The sequence below is a fragment of the Leuresthes tenuis genome, unplaced genomic scaffold (genome assembly GCF_036924035.1).
Source record: "Leuresthes tenuis unplaced genomic scaffold, fLeuTen1.0.hap1 SCAF_6, whole genome shotgun sequence".
Classification (NCBI taxonomy): Eukaryota; Metazoa; Chordata; class Actinopteri; order Atheriniformes; family Atherinopsidae; genus Leuresthes; species Leuresthes tenuis.
In genome coordinates, this window is record NW_027325360.1 from 16,749,482 (window position 1) to 16,768,055 (window position 18,574).

The following is an 18,574-nucleotide window of genomic DNA, read 5'->3' on the forward strand; positions in this document are numbered from 1 at the left end:
TATTCTATGATCAACATTTTTGGACTTCAGACAATCAGTTTCAGAAAAGAACCATTATGAAAAGAAAACCTTCGACTCTGGGAAACTGATGGAAACCAAGCATGAAATAATAAAAAGATCAACCAATAAATGCCAAAACTATCAACTGAATCCAAGTGGAGAATATCTTTGTGGGAATTTCAGGAAATATCAACTCTGTTTACATTCTTTTTTTACTTTAAGGTCAAACGTAACACTTGATTCAGTCAAGTTGACTCAGTTTCATCCTCTTGAAATTTGTCTTGTTTTGCTGATAAAAAGAAAATAAAGTAGTTTGCTCATTTTAAAAACCACCCACAGCTCAGCTGTGCACATGTGGACATTTCAAAGGGGATAAATATCCACTACATCTTGGCCAGTTGAAATATCACAAGTTAAATTGGTTATTATAGTTCCTATTATAGTTCTCATTCCCGATCTGCTTTCACCCTGACTTGCATGCAGTATATGTTGAACACAAGTCAAACACAAAAGTCCACACATCAAGTGTATATGGTGTGTGGATACCACCGCACAGCTCAGTTTATTATAAGCCCCAGTGGATAACAAAGGGAAAATATGACAAATTATCTTTAACGTAATCCAAAGACAGTCTTCTTGCTGTTTTATCTCAGGTTTCATTTCACTTTAATTTAGGGAGGGGGAAAAAAAAAAAAAACAGCTTAGCAGCACGGACTCAATTCAGCAAGTGCACGAAAATAAACAAGTGGCTAGACATTACATCAAGGATACAATGGCATCATTCTGGGGCAGCGAGTGAGAGCACTTTTGCTGATTTTTTCCCCTTCTTCTTCTTCTTTTTTTTTTGTAGAGCAGGTGGCAGACAGATGTTCGCAAAAGTTCAGTCTGCCTCTCAATTTGTGGATAACCTTCTCCACCTTGAGTTGATTTCACTAGACTCTTATCTTAGGGACCTAAGCCTTGATAATTTGATCGATGAACAGCAAAGTAACAAAAGACCTGCTGGGACAATCAAGACAGAGACACAGCCATTATCCATTATCTCTTTGATGGGGTTGGTCGATGGGAGCAATTTGCTGCAGCATCCCCACAAATGTTAAGTTTAATTGTGCTTGATGAGAAGTGGTGTTTGCTGCAATTTAAGAAGCAAACAAACAAAGAGTCAGAAAATAACCAAAGCTGGGACCCAAGAAGCAGTGAAAGAAAACCAAGTGTCTGGAAGTTCTTGGCTGCATCATGTGCCAGTCAAGCCTGCGCAGAGCGCAGAGCACCGCGGGCAGAAGGAAAACTTACCATGATCGAGGTAGAAGCCATCAGCACAGTTGGCAACGCATGTGTTGGAGCCCTCGTTCAGGTGAAAACCGGTCCTGCACGTGGTGCACTGATCGCTACGACTACCAACACAGGTCTCACACAAGGAGGAGCACTTCTTACAGCGCTTCTTATCGTCACGGAAAAAGCCGCTGGGGCACTCAGACACACACATCCTGGAGTGAGAGGTGATGATAAGGAAAGGAGGAAGAGCGCGTAAGAAAGCGTATCGAAAAGACAAAAGTGTAAACACAGTATACATAGAGGTATTTTCTGGTTGGGTTCTGGCCTCTAATGATTTTGAACCCTTTAATGCACTGATCTACTGACTGATAGAGCACGTTTGTCACTGAATTAACTGCATCTTATTAAAAACATGTGCAAGTCTGCCTCTACTTAGTTAAGGCATGTACCAGAAACTTTTACCATAAACTGATATGTTAAAAAATTATTTAAAAAAAAAAACAGTAAAACAAAAAAAGAAATCTTGATTATTGCGTTTTCCATTGCTTTTTTCCCCTCACTGCGGACATCACACGAGTTAATGTCATGTTTAAAGTTTCACACTGAGCCGTATGTATTATGGATGGAATACTGTTGTACACATAAGCCCTAGCCTCATTAAATGGAAGCAGAAACAACCATAGTTGTGACAACAATATCTCTTAATGAGTTGAGATACACAGATGCAGAGGTAGACGGGCCTGAGCTGTTTGCGTGCAGGCAAACATCTGCTCGATAACTTCACAACCCCTCGTCACTTCCACATTTCACCCCGAGGCTCCCTTCCTAAGGTAAAAAAGACCTCCAAAATCCTCAAGAGCACAAAACACACACACTCTTTAAGCTTCATTCGCACACTACAGGAGATTCTGCCAAGAAACACATATGGCACTTGTGAGACACATAATCCATGTGTGAAAGAACACATTACCATGCGTTTGTCATGAAACTTAAACACCTGCTTTTCTCTGCTATGCTGAATTGATTCATTCATCAGTATGGTAATATATCTAAATGGGAACATGACACTATTTCTTATGACCAAAGTTGGTTAAATCAAATCAAAATTTTTTTTTGGCCATCATCAGATCTTTGTCACTGAAATTATCACCAAGCTTTGAAGGGGCAACACAGTCAGACAAAAACAGGAGGGAAAAAAGGATTCCAGAAATAAAATCTGGGTACCCAAAAAGGAAACGGTTGGAAAATGTAAACCTCCTCCTTGCATGCCATACTGGACACTGACAGGAATGGAAAAGATCTTGACTTGTTTTGTACACACATGAAACCAACTTATTCAAATGCACATGGAAGCAAATTCGCCACCCATGCACAGAATTAGACACTATTTAAACATGGGAAGTTAAAACTATTGAGTTGGGAGTTTTCAGTCTTGTTTCCAACTGTACAGACACTGACAGTCCATGACAAAAACACCTTTGAAGTTCCAAAGACCCACACACCTTTTGGTGAGTGCAGACCATCAAACAACTCATAGTGTTGTAATTATCTGAACATTACGCACCACCGCCACCCCTCCCCCTTCCTCCCACCACTCCCACAATCTTCATCCATCAATCGCTCCCTGTGGAGGCAGAAAAGGGCAGCACACCTCTAAAGTGGACTAATGATAAGCTGCAGCTAAGCTTGCACGTTCTCATGCACCTGCATCAGTCTGCCTTTTATGAGCACAGAGACAAGCCGACACAAAGGCAATTACTGCAGACTTTGATCCTAATGGGATCCTAAGGGCGCACACAAGTGTGCGCAGATGCACATTTCCATTCACACACTCACAAACTGGGACTTCTATAGTAAAGAGTGAAAAGAGACGAATTCAATATGACTGAGAGGAAACATCATCTCTGTCAAAAGTCATGGTGGAAGTGATCCGCTCGGCATTCTAGCCAACCAAACAGAAAAAGTGTGTTTAAAATGCTGGATAACTCTGGATTATGCAAGACTGATGAGATGACAAATTAAGATTTGTTTGTAATACTTTTTTCACAGTGAAAAACAATGACAGGTAAACGATGGGCTCAGGTTTTGGAACATGTCTCACACCTGTAAGAATAAATGCATCTAAACAAAAAATTTTGTAAAGATTGGTATTTAGGCGTTGTCATTATGAAATGTTCATTTTTCTACGTGTGTGTGTGTGTGTGTGTGTGTGTGTGTAGGACCTCTGCAGCGACAACAGGCACTGGGCAAATATGAAATAACCAATATGTGTTATTTTTCAGTAGGATGCTGAAAACAATAGTGAAAAGAAATCATTTAGAAGTTTGATTTGGCAAGTAAGTCAGCCAGTAGACAGGTCAAAGATAAATCTAAAGAATAAATTAAACCCCATATAACCACCAGGATGTTTGTCCAGCGATGACTGAATGCACGTACAACCCAAGCGTAACTTCAGAGTCCCGCAGCACGCAGCTCCCCTCACAGGCAGCTGAACGCTGCCGAGTTCACAGCTAACATCTGGCTGCTGTTGTAGCCTAAAACTAATTTTCCCTTTAAAAAAACAAAAACAAAAAAACAGTCCTTTTTTTTTTTTTTTTTACATCGTCCAAGACCTTATAATTAATCAATAATGCAGTCAAGATTCAAAGTGTTGCAATGAAGCCGCTGAAAAGGGTTGATTATATTCACTGGTACAGGAAAAGTTTACAACTTTTTCAAGGTAGTCAGAGAGCACCGTTTATTAAAAAGATTCTATACCTCTGTTATTTTTCCCTCCACCATGTTGAAGACAGTACGGCGTAATGAGTGTTTTCTTTGACATCGGTGTAGGAATTCAAAATTCTTGTAAAACGTTGAGAATTACATCAAAGTCTACAGAGCAGACAAAGCTTGGAGAAGAATGCAAAGTCCTTTAGAGTCGTGTTTCTTTAGATTTTAAGTGTAATTACGAAACAGGCATTCCTATCAAGCCGAGGCCCAGAAAACCAAGAAAACACTTTGAAAGAACTTCTCAACGAAGAAAACTACTCCTTAGCAACAAGGCACCTCCAGGAAGATTTAACAGACCTACAATATCCTTTATCCCGAGCACAAACTTCTGCAACAGGTTTGCTAATACGTATCTATACAATCAGTCCTGCCATCGGATCTTGTTAAAAATCCACCGGCCCCAGTGAGAGAAGGAATGTTTCAAGAGAACACGAGAAAACCTCTCCAGCCGTTAAACATGGGAGCGGATGAGTCATGCTTTGGGCTTGTGTGCAGCCAATGGGGCAAAGAACGTTTCACTGACTCAGGTAATGATACGGTAAAAGGAAAAGTGGATTCAATCAAACACTTCCAATTTGTGCAAGCAAACACGACATCCGATGCAATTCCAAGTCTGCTGACAAAAGAACTCTCTTTGATTAAGATTTGGGAACAGTTTCTCAGTTTTTTTTTTTTTTTTTCAGAAGAAGAAGAACATCACACGTGAAATTCAGTTATTAGAAAAAAGAAAAAAAACAGGTCAACAGAACAACATTACTACTCAAGATTAAAAGATTCATCATCGTGTACTTTACTAATCTATAAACAATCGCCCAAAATCCAGAAATGTCCATTTAATTTCAGTTACAATGTTGTTAAATAGATTAAAACATTCACTTGATATTGAGTCATCTGTCTACGTATGCATTATTTGTTTTAGCTGTGACTCTTTATTGTTCCACCATTTCCATTCAAAGAACTTGTAGATATGTAAAAGATGGCAGGTGAAAATCCTTGTAAAAATTACTTAGAAAAGAAAGTAAACAATGTCACCGATTATATCATAAGGAAATCTGACCTAGTGTTGTTTTTGAACTTGAGGAAGTAGTGGAGGCAGTTTATGCAGTGGTGGGGTCCGGGGCCCTCACACCCGTTCTCATTGCATTCAGAGTCACAGGGGCCTGGAGAGACGCACGGAAAGAAACACCTCAGTGGTAAAACTCTAAATTACAGCTGGACTTTATAATGTGGCCTCAACAGTAAAAGCAGCTCAAAACCACAAGTTTCAATGCTCCTATCTGCCACAGTAGGGCCGATAGTCTGGAAAGCTGCTACTGTGCACACTTACCGTTGTACTCCTCCGTGAACTCCTCATCAATGGGCATGTCTACGAAGCGGGGCTTATCAATGTGCTGAGGCAAGTACGGGTGGACAGAGGTGCCGTACAGAACCAGGGACCACTCCTTCAGTTTGCCTAAGAAAGCAGACTCCTTTTAGAAATCCTCCCATACGCAGACATATTTCAGTTCATTTCCATTTGATTTGCATGTTGAGCTACTCTGACACTCGAGTTTTATCAGGCATATATTTACTCAGGCACAGTTCTTCAAACTGACCATCACAGCTGAATTTGCTATTTAAAAGCAGATTATATCATGTGACAGGTTTAATGATACCCAACAGAAAACTAAGCAAGTTGCATGGAATTAAAGTGACTGATGTAACTGCTACTCTTGATTTGAGACTTTAAATTAGTGGGTTATTTTAGTCGTTAAGTTGATTGCCTCCAGAGCCACATGTGTTGCCTGTGCTGGCAGTACACTGCAGTCTGCCAAAATCTTTAGTCTTTTCAACTGCTCTTTGTTAATTCAAATAAATCTTCATCCAAAAAAAAAACATGTATATCAAATACCAGTGGGTATGGTGTCTAATAGATACTCTTCACTGAAGAATTACTGAATTATTACCTGGCACTTTTTGACTGCGAAGTTGAGAAGGTGAGTCGTAGATCTCTAGGACCCAGTCGCCTGTCGCCTTCTCCCCCCAGCAGTGGGTGGTCATAAACTCCCAGTTCTTAAAGCCCTCCATGGAGTGATCAAACAACCTGTGCATCAAATACACACCCATGTACAAAAACACATGCACACACGCGCACACAAATCACACGGATTGATATCCGATTAGGGATAAACTTTAGTACTGTAAATACCAGAACAATTAATCATTGCCACTCTGTAAAAGACCGTTACAGTCTATAATGAATAGTAGACTGTACAGGACTTACTTGAAGTTTTATTTGGGAAAATAAAAGACCGGAAAGAGCAAATTTAATTGTTAGAAAATTTTACTGGACATAAACAACGTAGGTTTTTAGAATACTACATTCATTTATCAGGAATGACGATGAGGATCGTAAAAACTGAGCCACCAAAGACCAGATTAAATAGGCTCTCCATTGTAGATGGCAACTCTGAACATGCATCATAGCAAAATCAAGGGTCACAGGTCACTATGATGGAGTCGGTGTGTGCGAGACGGAGAGGAGAGGAGAGATGTGGCCCACAGAGCGCTTTTGAAGTCGTCTTTGCTGGACAGATCATTTTAATAACACCAAGCGCCAGAAAACCAGAAAAAGGCATAAAATTGCCAAGAAAAAGCTGTCCTCAAGCCGACAATTATCAGTGTAAATTTCTCTCCAAGTGTTTAAAACAGCTGGTCCCGCCTTGGAGGCCCTTCACACTTTGATTACACATTAGATTTGTCGTTCTCTCTGGCTGGTCACAGCGCCAGAGTACGCAGGGCATGAGAAACCAAGAGGGAGAATAATTAGTCAAACTAAGATATATTAATATGTAGAGGGAATATTACTCATTCGATTTTCAATTTAGTGTTTGCTCATGCCTTCATGGTAGCGCTGATTTAACTCAGACTCACTTCATATTATGAACATGGATATATTCAATGTCTATGACAGGAGAGATAGGTCAGAATTAGTAGAATTAGTAAATATTTTGGCTCAGTTACATGTCATATTTAAGTTGACATTATACACTATCCAGTCTTCACATGCTTTTGAAATTTTGAAGGGTTGTTGCTTTAATAAGAATATATATGTTCTTACCATTCTTGCTTAATATTTAACTACTCAGTAATCTCTCAATCAGTAAGGACCTCTGCTCTCAACTGATAACACTCCACAGATTGGACTGTGGCAATATACGGTCGTTATATATAAAACAACAATTAGCTTTAAAAAGGAAAAAAAAATATCTATTTCATTCTGTTAACATGTTTTGACCTTAAGTGTAGAAACTGAGTTTTATTACAGAATTATAGTTCTGTACCTGTTGGCGAGCAGCTGAGACTTGGTCCCTGAGGGTGAAGTCAGGTTGATTGACAGGTCTCCACGCCGAGGGTGTGTAATTGTAATACGCACGACCACGTGCTCCAGATAGATCACATGGTTGTTGGAATTGTCGGTGCATCCGGTTGCCTTGTACACAGACCGAACCACATGCTCCGGACGGATGGTTCTGCATAACAGGACAGTGGTAAAATAAGCGGTTAAGGATTGTGAGAAAAGACATGCTAAAGCTAAATCTCGCCGCAGTTTCTTATTCAAGAGAGCTCGATGAGTCGATGCGTAAGATGGAGCACATTTTCTCGAAGTGAAATTCCCTTAAGACTGACAGTTTATTATGAGACTCCACTCAAAGCGTCGACTGTTCACTCAGGTTCACTCACAACCAACTCCACTTACAAAGAGTTGAAAGACCAGACGTACAGACATTGTGGTATTTATTGAAGATACTTAATTAGGCCATCATTAGGGTTCAGCTGGTTAATCTCACCTCACCCTTCCTGGTTCTGCCAGAGGTTTCTTCCTGTTAAAAAGGACTTGTTCCTTTCCACAGTCGCCACAGGCACGCTCAGGACGGGAGATTGGACTGAAGACAGGTTTCGTGCAATCTGTTGGTTTCCTTAGCTAGGACAATATTTTTTGAATTGGCTCTATATGAATTAATTGGATTATGATTACAATGAATTGAATTCCAATTGGCTTGAATTGAACTATATTATTTAAGTGCCTTGAGATGACAATTGTTGTAATCTGGCGCGATATAAATAAAACTGAATTGAATTGAATTGAATATACCTGACCTGTACCTGAGATCTGAGGGCTGTGGCTGTCTCACTCCACTGAGACAGTCAGCTCTCCCTCCTCTTGAAAAAAAACGCTGTTAGTGACTGACATACAACTCGACATCAATCCTCAATGCATCTTAAAGCAATCCCATGCACTTCTTTTCAACCACAGGACATGGAGAGAGAAAAAAAAAAGTTCATGGTAAAACTTATCCACTTCTTGCTAAAGACGCTGATAAGAAAGACAAAGATCATTATTTGCTCTGTCTGCTATGCACAGCTCAGCAGCAGAAAGACCTCTGAACGGCCAACACAAACATCTAATGGCCCCTTGAATAACATCTGTGGAATGATCTAATACAATAGCAACACAACACAAAAAAACAGGGACCGTTCCAGAAAAGGAAACAATGAAAATCATCTAGCCAGCAAAACGAGTCACATGGTGCTGCTGCACAGCAACTGCACACAAACCCACTGCATTAACTGGATTGAATGCCAAGTTTACCCAGTGGAAACTACAACAGAGTGGGTGTATTACACAAGCTGGCAAATTGACTTTTAAATGCTTACTATTATCATTTATGCCACTGATGTGCTATTTCATCATGTATTAGAGACAATCTCTGAAATTCCCTGTTGTCAAGGTGACAATCACAGTGATGATGTTTTAGTGACAAAGTGACACCACACAGATGTTTATCTTTCAGGCAGTAATTATGCTGCGGTAACGAGAAATAGTTGTCATCTTCAGCTGGATAAAGACAATATGTATTCACACTTGCTTCATAGATTACTAGAAACAAAAGAGCAACACGGTGGCTTATTTAATCCCAACAAATGTTCTCTTTTGTTACTCTGACCATGTACCAGAGGTCCACTGTTGATCAATTACAAGTAATGACCTGAATGTGTTTAGTGAAAGGCTATTATAGTGAAACTAATAATGTCCACTTACAAATGTTGCTTAAATCATCAAGTCGGTCTCATAATTACGAGGTCAGCCATTTAGTATGAAAGGAGCAACAGTGATTTATTATTCAAAGCAGCACATAGTGACCTGTTCTTTTCATGAGCGCCCACACTAAAACAATCCATGCTAATTTATCCATCTGCCTTTCATCTCAGATCATCTTTCAATTTAAAACCTGACCAACCAATTGAGGGACAATGGGTTAAAGTAAGTAATTTAGGATCAAAGCTGAAAAAGGGAAAACGTTAACACAAGGAGACATGATGGAAGGAGTCTTGCTGGATGACTGTCTTGGGAGACTAAAGTTAATAGAACAGCTTTGGCCTCGGTCACACAGGTCAGATAACTGAACCATATGCAGGAGATCGAGCAGAGCAGATGCACAGCTGATTTCCACCAGCCTGACTGCACACGGCTCATGTACTGTTCCTGGTTCATACTCCAAGTGGACTGCAGAGATCAGCTGCAGAGAGGCATTACCAAACATAGTTCGAAGGGCCAGCTAGAGGGGGTGAAGGAACACAGCCGTGAGGTGATGTCTAGATTAACTGTGTGTGAAAAGTTACTCCAGAAGCACGGAGTACTTTGTTTACAGTGCATGCTTCCAGGATATGTGCCAGCAAAAATGCACACTTATCTCCAAAACTGCTCAATGTAAAAACACAGATGCACATCACATACACAAATGAACGGTCTACTAAGGTTTGGTTGACAGTAAAAGATTGTTTAAGACTTTTTGGGGCAGACTGATTTTAAACTGTTCTACATTTCATGACGATTTTGTCCTCATCCTAAATAAAATTTAGCCTTTTTTTTCCTGGAGCCTTCTATTTAAATGGATAGAAGTCTTATTCTACTTAAAAACAATGTACTTAGGAAAGAAACAACGAGAATGAAAAATGTCAGTGTTGTCTTATTCATATCATACATTACACGAGCACAGAGGCCTAAGGACAGCTGCCTCTGACACAAGCCAGACTTTACATAAGCCTCATATGGACTGACTTGTGCACTGGAGCAGAACAGACAGAATGACACTGATAATGCTGCAGTTGCTGGCCACTGAGCCTTCGACTGAAAGCAAACCAGTTCAGGGCCCAAGTTCAGCCAGCCTAATACAGAGTAGCGCTAAGGCTTCCAGCTGCATCAAGAACAACAAGCTGTGAAGCCCTGGCTCTCTGTGTAAGAGTGTGTGTGTGTGTGTGTGTGTGTGTGTGTGTGTGTGTACGTGCAAAGTAAAAGTCTTATGTGAGAACGAGAGCCACCCTGCCAGAACTAATGCTTGGCCCCTATCAAGGTACAGCTTGCACAACCGTACTCTAAAACACATGCCAGTGCAAAACATCAGGGACAGAAAAAAGAAAGAAAAAAAAAAAAAAGAAAGACAGGGGAACAGATTGAAACAAAGAAACATGGGTATGGGTTCGCAGCAAGGACCCGTGAAACAGACATTTCTCATTCAAAATGCAACCACACTTACTGGTTCAACTTATACAGCAGATTTGTGCGAATCAGAGAACATATACGACAGTTAGACACAATTATTCTATGAGGACATACCAGTTTGTATTTTTTTCAGGCAAGAAATTGTTTCCAGCTATGTAATAGTAGTTCAAAGAAGGCAATTTATCTGTGTGCAAAGTGAGGCCAACTCAATGATTCTCCAAATTTAGTGTGGAAGAACTTAACTGGCCCTAACAGAGCCCTGACCTCAGCTTTATTGGTCATCTCTGGGATGGATGGGAACAGAGACTGCAAGACTTGTCTTGTGCCTAAATGGGAGCAAAAATCCTAAAGTCTCCAACAAAGTCTTCCTTGAAGTGTGCAGTAGCAGATGAGTGCCAAACGTTTTTGTATTGAGATGTGCAGCATTCACATGGAGGCATGATGTCAGCAGATCTATCCTAAAACGAGTGTCAGAAAGTTGGATCGCTTGTTTGAGCTCGTGCCCGTGTTGTACCTGATTTGTCGGTCAGCGCTCTCCACGCAGATGTGCTGAGCTGGGACCTGCTTCCATCCCTCTGCCTCCTTCACCATCGCCTCAGCATCCATCAAGCCAAAGCCGTACAGGTGGCTGACTGCAGAAACGGTCAAACAGTGGAAAGTCACAACTGGTCAGACCACTCCTTTGCTGACTCAACTGTTTTGCAGACCAATGAGGATTTACCGTTGTTAGAGCTCTAGGACAGATTGTGTAATTTGCTGACTAAACCCACGTCGATCGATCATGTGAATGAAAAAGTCAGGTTAAGCATCCGAGCGATTCCAGCACAATTCCAGGCTCGAAAGGTTTCTTTATGAGGAAAACTCCAGATTGAGTCGTTCTTCTTAAACAGATTCTTTATGATGCGTACAATGAAATTACTCCGTAAAATGAAAAATGTAGTTTGGAAACCACACAACTTATCTTATGGGTACAGCTAATAAACTATGGATTCTTTTCATACTTCGCCACCCCCTTTCTCTGCTTTGTCACTTGGAAGATCTCCAGGTACACTGAGCCTGCAGCCTGGCTGACCCTTAGTTTTCACTCTCTTGGTTTCTCTCCAACACACACTCACAACACACACACATGCAGGTACGCATTTATAACACACTCAAAGTTACAAAATAGCACCCACCACATGGACCCTGACAGATGGCAGCTGGCGGCGCAGTAGTTAGCAAGCAAGAACTAAACATTTTTGGAAACAGCTCATCACCCCTCCTCTGTATGGAATGATAGGAGTGCCACAAAAAAGAATAAATCTGTAAAAGAATAAGAAAATAAATGAGGAAATATATACAGAAATATATTAATAAATGTGGAAAGATAAAGACAAATCCCTAAAAGAATAAATTTGGAAATATATTTTAAAAGAATGAACTAAAGTATTTTCATTTTCACATTTATTTGTTCTTTTTTTTTTTTAACATTCAAATTTTTCAACTTTATTTAGATAAATATTTCTATCCCTCATATGAAAGTTGCTCTATTTTCCTTTTTTCCCTTTACTTTCAAACATGTCATTTACCTATTCCTTTATATTTCCTCATTATTTTTCATTTTGCTTTGTTTTTCTTTCTTTTCTTTATATACACTTCTCATTGCTTTTTCGTTAAATAATTCCAGTTAGTCTTTCCTTTTCCCCATCAGGGTTTTTGCTCTGGGCCAATCAGGTTCGAGCCACAGTTGCCTCGTCCACTGAGCCAATAGGGTTTGAGCACGAGCTCAGTCATGTTGAATCGGACTAATTAATCTGTCACCATTTCACCTTGACAGTATATCAAAATCCACTAATGACCACGTTTGAAGTGAGAAATCAACAGTACAGTTACCACATTATTCGGCCATCAGATTATTTGACAAAAACAGTCAATTCTACTGTGAAAGTTAACGTTTATTTCTCACCTCAAACATTCACCAAAAACAAATTTTGTTCTATAAATAAAGGAGAGATTAAGTAGTCTTCTCATGCAAAAACTCCTAAAATAAAGAAAAGGAGTTTAGCTCTCGATCAAACCCGATTGGCTCACAACATGAGGCGGAGGCCGACTGCGGCTCAAACCCGATTGGCTCAAAGTGAAAGCTTGATGGAAAAAGTTCAAACTAACTCGAAATGAAGCAATGAGCAAATAAAAACAATCCAAATGGAAATGAAAAGGGAAACTAAAGGAATAAAAATAAATGAAAACACAATTAAAAACCAAAAACAACGTGGAAAAACTAGAGCAACTCGCATACAAGAAATAGATTTCTTATCTAAAAATGAAAACCAAATACATGCACCAATAAATGAACAAATAACTGAAAATACATGAAAATGCTTTTAAATTTTCTTCATATTTCCACATCCATTTATTCCTTTGTCTTTTATTTCCTCATTTATTTCTGTATAGATTTCTTCGTTCCTTTTTTTTCTGACAACCCTATGATTCCATAGAGAAAATGATGCAACCAAACTTATCTGAAGCCGTTCTACCCAGGCATGTCCTACACATAACTAAATACCGACACGTTCATTTTTGTGATGCCGTCCACATAAACGAAGTAAAAGTGATGACTTTTCACGTCCAACTGATTAGTCCTGTTGTGTAGCACTGGAATTATGGCATGAGCATATACACACTTGGATGCATCATCATGAATTTTTCTGCTTTTGTTTCCAGGTTTACGTCACCTGCAGCCTTTGCAGGAACATTTGCGTCCACTGACAATAGATCGTTGAGTGTTGTGGTGTGTCATGTAGTGTGTGTGTGTGTGTGTGTGTGTGTGTGTGTGTGTGTGTGTGTGTGTGTGTGTGTGTGTACCGTTGTAACCAGCAGCATTGGTCTTCCAGTCAGGAGCACTAAGGTGTCCAGCTCTAGAGGTCTTTACAATAATGTGTTGGACATCTCTCCAAGTTAGAAGAGAACTAAAAGAGGAAACAGACACAGAAGTTTACTCAACCATACATCATAATCTTATTTATAATATCTAGCAAGTGTAGGAATGAATAATGTTGTATGAACTCGGCAGGTGATTGACACTGTGCACAAATCCACATTCATACAGCACAATGTAGCGCAGGGGGATGATGCAGATGAGAAGGTTATGTATAATTCATTGTGTTGTGAAAGAATGAGCAGAGCACGGTGTGTGGATGAGTGCGATAGGCAACACAGTATTTTAGGCTATGCTTTTTCTCTAAGATGAGCTTTACGAGTGTGTGTGTGAATGTGGCTTGTAGGGTAAAAGCACATTGAGTGGTAAACGAGACTAAAAATACAGTCCATTTGCCAAATAACATGAAGATGTAAACCTAAAGTGTAATAAGGACAGTAGGGACATTAACTAGTAGATGTAGCTTTGTTAATGGGGGTAAATTTAGACAGGTAAGAGAAAAACAGAGGGTTCAAAATAAAAGGGGGCAGGGGATTGAAAACACAGCAAAGGCAGAGACAAAGGATGAAATGTAAAATAATGTAGAAAATCACTCAGAGGAAAATTACAGAAGACAAAGATAGAGAGTATGGATGCTTCTTCATCCACTCTTAGCTTCTCAGATCTCACGTGAGTTCCATTTCAAGATGGTAGCCATGTGTCTTTTGATGTCCCAACATTACATTAAAAGGAAAAACCAGGAAGAAGTGGGTCACCAAGTTTCCTGGGATTCCCTTCCATCTCATATGTTGGCCAGATGCTCCGTTCCCTCCCCTTGTGCCACTGCCTCTAGAATTAGCAATACTCTAAAGCGTTTGAACAAAAAGTTATTTTCTAGGTTTGTAATCCAACAACTGGGTTTTACAACCGGAGAAATGACACAGGTATAATATGAGGGGGAGACAGGGAGCAACAGGCCATTGACTTTTGGGTTGGGTGCAAAGGGGGCAGGTATGTTTAAAATCGTGAACATCTGGACGAGTGGTGTGCAGACTTTCACAGATTGTAGTCAAAAGCAGCTTTTGTGCATGCTCTCTATTCTGTAACATTCAGACAGGTTTATGTGCAGCAGTGGAAAAAATACTTCGTAATGTCAACTCAAGATTTGTTCAGTATGGGAGAGATTTAAGTTTGGATGCTGAGAATCACTTGATTATATGGATATTTGAGGCCAGCAATATTTAGAGTGTGGGGTTTTAGTCATTACCCAGTCAAGCTGCATGATCACATTCTGATTAGTCCACAAGACATTTGTGGTACAGTTCACAAATCATGATTAGAGTTAACTGCTGTTAACCTGTCCTATGTGTTAAAGATCGATGCAAGGTCTCCGTGGTTCTGAAAATGTGTCAGTTTTATTTGATGTTGTTCAGCACTTCTGGTTATTTCTTGGACATAATTTATTTGATATGTTAAAGGCCATCCATGAGTCTCTCATGATGCAAAGATGTTTGTCATGAGAGAGACTTCACAACTGTTCTGATGCAGAGATTTGCTCCTGCTCAAAGCTGTAGTGCAAAACAAGGGAAATCTAATAAATGAACAAAGACTGTTACTTAAAGAAAACCCAATGTATCGTATCACTACAATGGTCTGAATGCACCAGTAGCTGAACAGGCTGTTTCTCAGTCCAAAATTCACTAAAGCTCTCAGTGAGCCCACACTTATTATCTGCAACATTTCAAACATAAACAGCTTTAAAAAAATTTTTTTTAAATAAAAATAAAAAAATTTAAAAAAAATCAACATAGTAGTGCAGATCAGTCCTTTGAGAAGTCAGAATAATTAATGTTCACATCAATATTAATAGGCTTAGCTGCCACTGTGTAATTATGGCTCCATTAAAGTTTTATGGTCATTAATTAAAAGTGACTTTGGCATCGTTATGTAGGCCATGACCGCCTTCCCATAAACAAACCAATACTAATTAATGGAGAAGCTCACAGAAAGGGGAAAAACCAGAAGCAAATAAGAAGCTAATATAAGTTTCTCGGCGCTCTCTCGAGTGTAATTATGGATGAAAACACCCAGGAGTAATCTGGAGGGAGAAGGCAGAGAGCAGAGAGGAGAAAATGAGATTTCATCTCCACTTCCCATAATTTCAATCCAGTAACAGCAGATTATCCTCTAACCTGTCATTTGTGAGTATACATTTTTACTCTAAAATCTGTGCAGTTTGAATTTGAAAGCAGACAAACAAAGAAGAAAATCGCTTTTATTTGTGCCCGTTTTGCCTTCATAAGTAGGAAAAGTTCATATGACAGCTTACTCCTCTCACTTTCTTGTTTATTTCTACAAAATTTCTCACTTTTCCATTTCTTCATTTCAACAGACACAAGGACACACAAGACATAATCTTAAACTTGGCAAATAAATAACACGGTACACCAGAGTTCCTGGTATCGTGACATGTTTATCACAGAAAGTTTGCTCACCCTCATTCACCTGATAAGAGCAGATGTTATCAGTACCGTGCCCGCTTGTCTAAACTGTTACCCTGTTTCCTCTTTCATCCTGTCCTCTTTGACTGTGCGTGCACGCATGCAAGAAACTGAGTGAAATAGCTAGAAGAAAGAGGAGAGTTTGCCTTGGAGGAGTAAGCAAGGAGCACTGTGACAGTGGTGGAGGCACAGCAAGAATGACAGAGTGAGCGGAAGTGAGAGCCAGCAGATGACTAGAAAGCAGGCAGGCAAGCTTGTGTGATAATCTTGTTGAGGAAACAGGCTTATGTGCCCAGTACTGCCTGGAAACCGAGAATATTTTCTGTAGGGAGGATTTGGATTTGATTATCCAGGCTAATCGATCTGACCTCAGCTATCTGAGCTGCTCAACATGTGATGGGCCTAATTCAGTCTTTGTACCTGCAGTGAAATCCTGGATTTTGTTAAAAAAAAAAAAAAAGAAAAAAATCGAGACACTTTACAGATTTCACAGAAAAGCTAGCCAGCAACTGTCACACCCCATAAAAAAAAAAAGAGGCAACAACAGCATCTCGAAGGGATGAGGACACTAAAAGCAAGTGGAAAAATAACATTTCAAGACATTTCATACATTTTTCTCTCATTTCCAGAGTGAACTTCTTCCCCGCCCAAAAGCACCCTTTCTAAATCAATCAAGGTTTTAATTTTTTTTTTTTTCATCTTTAAAAGATAACTGCTATGTCCAAAAGAGTGCAAAAATGATGTTCATGATATTCCATTACTTTCCCACAGAAACAATGGAGCATAAAAATGACAACCATCTGCATTTTATCACAGTCTGGGCGTTCCTGAATATGAAACTACTCTTGGAAATTTTTGTTTCATGAGTATTTATTCATATTCCTAATCAATCGATTACCTTTAGTTTTATTGAAGTCGAGGCGTTTCTCAAAGCTGAAACCTTGTGCCAAATAAAGGCCACACGGCAGAACACCACATCAATCAAGTGTGTGCAGTAAACAACAGAAATGTAAATGTATTTTACACCTGCCTCTGGATAATACCACAGCAGACAGTCCGTCACAGTCCAAGTTAACTCTGCTTACAATACATACACACAGCAGCTAAACATGGTTGTCTCTACACAATAGAGAGCAGAATCGAAACAAAATTGAGTTTTTGCCACTGAACAGGTGTGATGACAACCCAGAACCCGGGAAGCAGCCATTGTTTACTGCAGGAAGGTCTCTGCATAATCTGCCTCTACTTCAAAACATACCCAAAGACCTGTTTAAAAGCCAAAGATTCCCACTGCCTGCGTCGGTCTGGGTGAGAATAAAAGGTAAATATTAACAGCTGCTAACTTTCTGCCTTCATCACTTGTACGCAGATATAGATTCAAACAGTATTTGTGCTACTCAACCCTTGTGTATTAAAGCTGAATAGTTGCACATTCTGAGACCTTGTGCATCCTTCGTACGTCTCTGCACAAACTTTGCAACTCCTCCAAACAGATAAAGGCATTCCTGCAACTGTCAATTATGACAATGAGAAAAAAAAAAGAAAAAAAAAAAACTCTCACGTGTCCCCCCCATGGGCAGAGTCCAAAAGAGCATTAGAGGTTAAGCGAGTTGCAAAGGGATGAGTGACGGGATGGGGTTAAGTGGATCTTACTTTGCCTCCAAGGCCAGAGCAACGATGGCAGCAGCCATGGGAGCCGAGGCTGATGTCCCCGTGTGACTGTCTGTACACCGGTGTCTGAGATCTGTTGTTATCTGTCAACAGAGAGGAAGGACAGGGTCAGAGAGATGCACAGGAAACACAGGAATGATGGGGAGGCCGCACAGATACAGGAGAAAAAGAAGAAGTCCAATAACATCAGAAGTGCAGGGAGCCAGTAGTGACTACAGGACCTGAGGAGAGAGACTGAAGTCATGAGGATCAGGAAGATTTAGACACACCTGAAGCTCCTGAAACACACATTCCAGCTTTGGTATGCTGCTGTGCACGAGATAACACACAGTTATGTCCACACACACAAAATGCACAATGCTCTTTCCAAGGCATTTCCAAGTTTATTCCAAAAGAGAAACAAAGAGCACAGTGTATTAGGCAATAAGGGGCAATAAAATAAGTTATTAAAGAGGTGTATGTTCGCTTTGATTGTACAGACTTTAATCACCCAACGAGTCGGACAGCTTGACAATCGGTCTGCCAAGAAAAGCTTGGCCAACTTCCAGTCTGAACCCTCATCAAAGGACCTTTTCTGCACAGAAAAGTTTGAAGGATTATCTAAAGACACACACACACACACACACACAGAGGATCTGTAATGATTTTGTAAGAAATTAAATTGGTCCAAAAGAATCAAAGTAAACAGGCCAGTATGTGCTGCAGAAGACAGCCTGAAATTCTGATATATGACATTCTATTGTCAACTGTGCTAAGTTGTGGGTGAATTGTAAAGAAAGTGTGTGTGTGTGTGTGTGTGTGTGTGTGTGTCAGTCTGTGGCATCAATATGAGGAATGTAGCAAGACATTGGCAGACAAGCTAGCTCAAAGTGATCAACCATCCCTGTTCATCCCAGTAGGTCATGGGAGAGATGTGGT

General features: G+C 40.0%; 1 protein-coding gene across 4 annotated transcripts in view; it reads right to left on the bottom strand.

Moving 5' to 3' along the window:
- Positions 1 to 18,574, bottom strand: part of pcsk5b (proprotein convertase subtilisin/kexin type 5b) — an 80,177-nt gene that overhangs the window by 27,508 nt on the left and 34,095 nt on the right. For 3 of the 4 annotated variants that reach the window (XM_072387866.1, XM_072387864.1, XM_072387863.1), the window contains exons 9-16: positions 17,639 to 17,739; positions 13,433 to 13,536; positions 11,103 to 11,220; positions 7,368 to 7,556; positions 5,991 to 6,127; positions 5,372 to 5,497; positions 5,102 to 5,204; positions 1,294 to 1,487 (exon numbers count right to left, since the gene is read on the bottom strand). In XM_072387866.1, the coding sequence (XP_072243967.1) occupies positions 1,294 to 1,487; positions 5,102 to 5,204; positions 5,372 to 5,497; positions 5,991 to 6,127; positions 7,368 to 7,556; positions 11,103 to 11,220; positions 13,433 to 13,536; positions 17,639 to 17,739 (1,072 nt within the window). Of the gene's footprint in view, positions 1 to 532; positions 1,133 to 1,293; positions 1,488 to 5,101; positions 5,205 to 5,371; positions 5,498 to 5,990; positions 6,128 to 7,367; positions 7,557 to 11,102; positions 11,221 to 13,432; positions 13,537 to 17,638; positions 17,740 to 18,574 lie in introns of those variants that run through there. The other variant, XM_072387865.1, reaches the window with a different exon arrangement.